The sequence below is a fragment of the Pollachius pollachius genome (genome assembly GCF_949987615.1).
Source record: "Pollachius pollachius genome assembly, chromosome: 11".
In the NCBI taxonomy this organism is placed as follows: Eukaryota; Metazoa; Chordata; class Actinopteri; order Gadiformes; family Gadidae; genus Pollachius; species Pollachius pollachius.
The window spans coordinates 4,055,904-4,061,220 of NC_136944.1; the positions used below are offsets into that span (position 1 = coordinate 4,055,904).

The window sequence follows — 5,317 nt, forward strand, 5'->3', positions numbered from 1 at the left end:
TGGCGATGCCCAGGAAGTAGTCCGCCTTGTACAGCACCTGGCACTTCTTGGTCTCGCAGAAGAAGTCGCTCAGCAGGAAAACGAAGAGGGGCAGCCAGCAGGCGATGAAGACGCCCAGCACGATGGTGACCGTCTTCAGCAGGGCCATGTACTTCTGGGACTTTCGCGCCAGGCCCTTGCGCTGGGGGCCTGGGCCCATCCGCTGGGTGTTGGACTTGACGATGCGGAAGATGCGGAAGTAGAGCACCACGATGGACAGCAGGATGCCTGAGAACACGGTGATGCAGAAGAGGATGTAGCTCTTTGCGTAGAGGGGCAGCACGGTGGAGCACTGGTCCTGGTGCAGCCGGTCCAGGCAGTTCCATCCCAGGATGGGAAGGACCCCCAGGAACACGGAGAGAACCCAGCTGGCCCCGATCAGCGCGAACATGCGGCCCTGCTTGTCGCCCTGGTAGGGCTTCATCCTCACCATGGTGACGTGCCGCTCGATGGCGATGGCCAGCAGGCTGATGACGGACGCTGCCAGCATGATGAAGACGCCGCCCTCTCGCAGGAACCACTGGACGGGCGTCATGGTGAGGGTGTTGGCGCCCGACGTGATGATGTTCACCATGTAGGTGAAGCCGGCCAGCAGGTCAGACAGTGTCAGGTTCCCCAGGAGGTAGTACATGGGAACGTGGAACTTCTTGTTCTTCCAGAGGGCCAGCAGCACCACGGCGTTCTCCACCACGATGAGCAGGCACACCAGCAGGAAGATGATGGACTCGACCTTAAGTCCGTGGCTGTAGCGGCTGCTCTCCAGCTTGCCCGTGTAGTTGTAGTGGTCATTGATGACGGATTTGCTGTGGTAGTCGCGGAACATCCGGACGAGGTACCCGGGCGAGGGGGCGAACAGGGACGGGGTGGGGGCGGCGGCAGCGGCGTAGGGGGCGTGGGACGCCTCGGTCGCCATCTTTAAAGGGCTATTGGGGTGAAGAGTCGGGTTTGGTTTAATTTGAGTTGGATTTAAATAGAGTTTGCTCTCGTAACATCCGCTGTGGTGGGAGGGCTCATGAGGTCCTTCTGTAGTGAATCATCTTGGACCTGCTTGGAGTTTTAGATGGAGGATTAAGGTGGCGGTCTGTTGTGGTCGCTCCGGATTTTTTTATTCTTTAGATGAACGTTATTCACAATTCTCCGTTTCCATGGAACTCCACCAGAGGGGGTTAAGGGCGATCCTGGCAGCCTGGAGGAGAACGAGAAAGTCATGAACGGAGTCAGACGGGATAGCCGATTTAAACCAATAATGAATCCACTTAATTACAACTCGAAACCTTTTTGCTCGGACGTGGGAGATTGGCGTCGAATGAAACACACCAACCCCGTCATATGAAATAGGTGGAAGATGGATCTTATGTTAACTTACAATTTTTCAAAATGAACGCTCTAAGGCTTCTTTATATGATTACTATTCTATGGAAGTTCGCAATCCTCTAAATGGGCAAACATAGATTAGAGTAATGTAATTAAGTCCATCTCATTACAGATTGTATCAGGCTTCAAGTTTGCATTCAATTGATTTTAACCACATTTGCATTGACTGACGCAGACGTTGTGACTCCAACACCCCCCCCCCCCCATTGGGCACTTACTCATTAAGTTAAGTAGTTATATTTAGTTAAAATTCACTACTTCAGACACAGGCCTACATATTTAAAACGATTTATGCATGCGGTACTAGCTGCACACACACACACACACACATACACACACCCACACAAACACACACACACACACACACCCACACACACACACACCCACACAAACACACACACACCCGCACACCCACACACACACACACACACACACACACACACACACACACACACACACACACACAAAGCCTGAGTTCTTGAGAGCCTCTTTGAGGAGCCGAATATGAATTATGCTTTCTTCACAGTACGCATATGAGATCCAATATCGATTCGCCAAAAGATGTGCCCAAGACCTCAGAAGTATGAAACCAGCGGATAGCGCACCTGCGAAGAGCGTCGGAGACCAGAGTATTTCAACTCCTCATGGAAGAAGGTGAGAAGCGGGGGAGACGAGAGTCCTCCTCATGGAGGAGGAGGGACGCGGTGGAGACCAGAGTCCCGCTCCTCGTGGAAGGAGAGACGCGGGGGAGACCGGAGTCCCGCTCCTCATGGAAGGAGAGACGCGGGGGTGACCTGTGTCCTTCTCCTCCGATGAGGTAATCCACGGCAGAGCTTCACACGCGCTCCGAGGATCACGACTGACACGAGAGAGTACGAGTGTGGGAATGGTGTGGGACAGGACTGAGCACGAAGTGGGCTGCTCCCTCTCCTCCCTCTCCTTCCCCTCCCTCCCTCTCCTCCCCCGTCCCTCCCTCCCTGACCCCGTATCGTAGCCTATCCACCCTGCGATTGACGTTAAACGCTTTCCCCGTCGGGGGGGCTTTGTGAGTGGTGAAGATAGGGTCATTACACCGCTCATTATGTCGGGGGTTGAGAAAGCTCCTCCAGCGGGACGTCCCGCCAAGCTACACCTGAGGAATGCGCCGCTCGTCCCGGCCGTTGGTAATCCGATGCGCCGCACGGAGGTTTCCAAACGGTTTCCTACCTAATAAATTAGTAGGAAACGTTATGAGAGTTTATGAGCTGCTCTTCAGGTTTGACGTGTGTGTGTGTGTGTGTGTGTGTGTGTGTGTGTGTGTGTGTGTGCGCGCGTGTGTGTGTGTTTCTCAACCCCCCCCCCCCACACACACGAACTCTCTCTTTCTCTTTGTTAAAACATTTTGATTTCCCTTTAGATATTTAAATAGCAGTTTGAGCCAACAGTTTGAACAGTAAAAAAAACATACACATTCTTTCAGCAGGGGTTTTTGTGTGCAATATTTCCGCCCACTCTTGTTTCATTCTTCATGGGTTTCTTCCCCCATCTCACTTAGTTTTGTAATATCAGATTTTTAGGACCGGTTCCCACATAGGTCTTAGCGTTGGGTGTTTACAGGGTGGCCGGTTTGAATCTCTGGAGTAAACCTGATTAAGGTCTGTAACATTCACTTGACTTTCTCTATTGATCTATACACACCGGCTGATAGAGTCTATATGCTGTACTAATTCTATAGATCTATGCGTACTGACGCATACAGTCTGAAAGGGGCTATAACATTTATAAACTATAGATCTATATACGTAGACACTCTGAAATATCGTGTGAGGCTTGAACTGGAAACTAAGCAGGCTCGGAGGTGAGCTCGGGATTGGCCGCCTGGACTTTCTCTAAACAGGAAGTGGGCTCATTGTGCGGGCGGGGAGGGGATATCCTCAGAAACACCATGATGTCATGGAGCACGCCGAACAAGGCCTCAGGGCCTCCAGGACACCGGCGCCTTCGTCAACGTCTTCATCGTACCGCTCGCTCGATCGACCTCCAGAAAGCAAGAGACGGAGGAGAGACGCAGGTATGATTCCGCAGGACGCTTGCGGCGCCTCCCTGTTCTCCTCCACAAATAGATAGCCTAGCTTAGCTAAGAACAGGTTTATTACTTTTAATGTCTACTTTTTTCCACTTTCAACTCCTCCTCCTCCTCACCTGCTCCCCTCCGCCTTCTCCTCCTCCTCCTTCTCCTCCTCTTCCTTCTCCTCTTTCTCTTCCTCCTTCCCCTCCTCCTCTTCCTCCTTCCCCTCTTCCTCCTTCCCCTCCTCCTCTTCCTCTTCCTCCTCCTCCTCCTCCCCCTCCTCCTCCTCCTCCTCACCTGCTCCCCTCCTCCTCTAGTGGTCAAAATGTGTCTGACCTTTATGCTGGGTTTCCGGCTGATAGTTCAGGACCACCCCCAGGTCAGGATGACCCCCGTCAGACCCGCCCTGAACCCCAGGACCAGGCTCTGATTGGGGGGTGGGTTTGACTGTTTGGGGGGTCCCGTGATCCAGGGTCCATATTTAAAGAAAACAATTGCAGAGTTAATTTTGGCCCCTTTATAGAGCTGGACCCTCACCAGACCCTGAGACCCCCCTGGCTCTCCCTATCAGCCCCTCCCCCCCACCCCCCAGCCGTCGTCACGCCCACCCACGGAGACCCACTGTGACAGGCCCCGCTGGGTCCCTCAGATTAGCACACAGAGAGGGGGGACAGCGGGGTGGTCCAGGGGGCCAAACTGCTCTCTATTAACACACACAACGCCCATATGCATGCATGCACGCACGCACGCACACACACACGCACACACACACACACACCCACCTTTAGAGCTGCCCTGCTGAATCATAGCTTTTAATGTATATAGTGTGTCGTGCGTGGATAGCATTTCTCTGTCTCTCTCTCTCTCTCTCTCTCTCTCTCTCTCTCTCTCTCTCTCTCTCTCTCTCTCTCTCTGTATCTGCCTCTCTCTACATCTATCTTCAATTGTTTATTTGTCCCTCTCTCTGTATCTTGGTCTCTCTCTCTCTCTCTCTCTCTCTCTCTCTCTCTGTGTGTCACTGTATCTGCCTCTCTCTGCATCTATCTTCAATTGTTTATTTGCCCCTCTCCCTGTATCTTGGTGTCTCTCTCTCTCTCTCTCTCTCTCTCTCTCTCTCTCCCTCTCTCTCTCTCTCTCTCTCTCTCTCTCTCTCTATCTCTCTCTCTCTATCTCTCTCTGTCTTTGTCCCTCATTTGATCCCCATCAGATAAATTTATTAGCATGGGGTCGTTAAATCTGCTTTGCTTAGACACATAAAAAGTGCTTTGAAATAAAGGTGTGAAAAAAAATCCAATTGAATTAATTTTCTCTGCAAGTAAAGTAAATGTTCACGCTGCCAAAGCACGTCAACACTGACACATGGAAACGATTAAATTTGTACTTTTGGTTTGTATTGGCTTGTTCTTATCTCCCATCTTAAACTAGTCGGATCGAAACGTATTCACTGAAATGAAATGATGAAAGAGTGATGAGTCACAAAGGCTCAAAGGCCGGCCTTCTTGTCAGAGGTTGAGTCGGTACTGAGTAAAACAACAACAATGCTGGGGGGGGGGGGGGGGGGGGGGGGGGGGGGGGGGGCGTCCGGAATGCATAGCTCTGAGCGCCACCGGGCTAGCCCCCGGATGCTGCATGACGTTAGCTGCCTTGCTAACAGGAAGTGGGCTAGAATGGCCTGGGCCGCAATGACCCTCCTTTTGTGTTGGAGCTCTGCTGCTCAAACACAGCCAGGCTTCCTCTGTCACGAGCCCACTGCTCACAGCTAGCCTCGTGACGCTAGCACTAGGGCTTTCTGGGAAGGTTTTTTCATGGTACCTTGCGTCTGAACCTTCCCCCCCGCCCCTCCCCCCACGAAGATTA

General features: G+C 52.2%; 1 protein-coding gene across 1 annotated transcript in view; it reads right to left on the bottom strand.

Annotated features, from left to right (window-relative positions):
• Positions 1-2,294, bottom strand: part of s1pr5a (sphingosine-1-phosphate receptor 5a) — a 4,220-nt gene extending 1,926 nt beyond the window's left edge. The window contains exons 1-2 of the mRNA XM_079746273.1: positions 2,019-2,294; positions 1-1,225 (exon numbers count right to left, since the gene is read on the bottom strand). The exon at positions 1-1,225 is cut by the window's left edge and continues 1,926 nt beyond it. Of these exons, the coding sequence (XP_079602399.1) occupies positions 1-952 (952 nt within the window). The 5' untranslated portion in view covers positions 953-1,225; positions 2,019-2,294. The remainder of the gene's footprint in view (positions 1,226-2,018) is intronic.
• Positions 2,295-5,317: the final 3,023 nt, after the last annotated feature.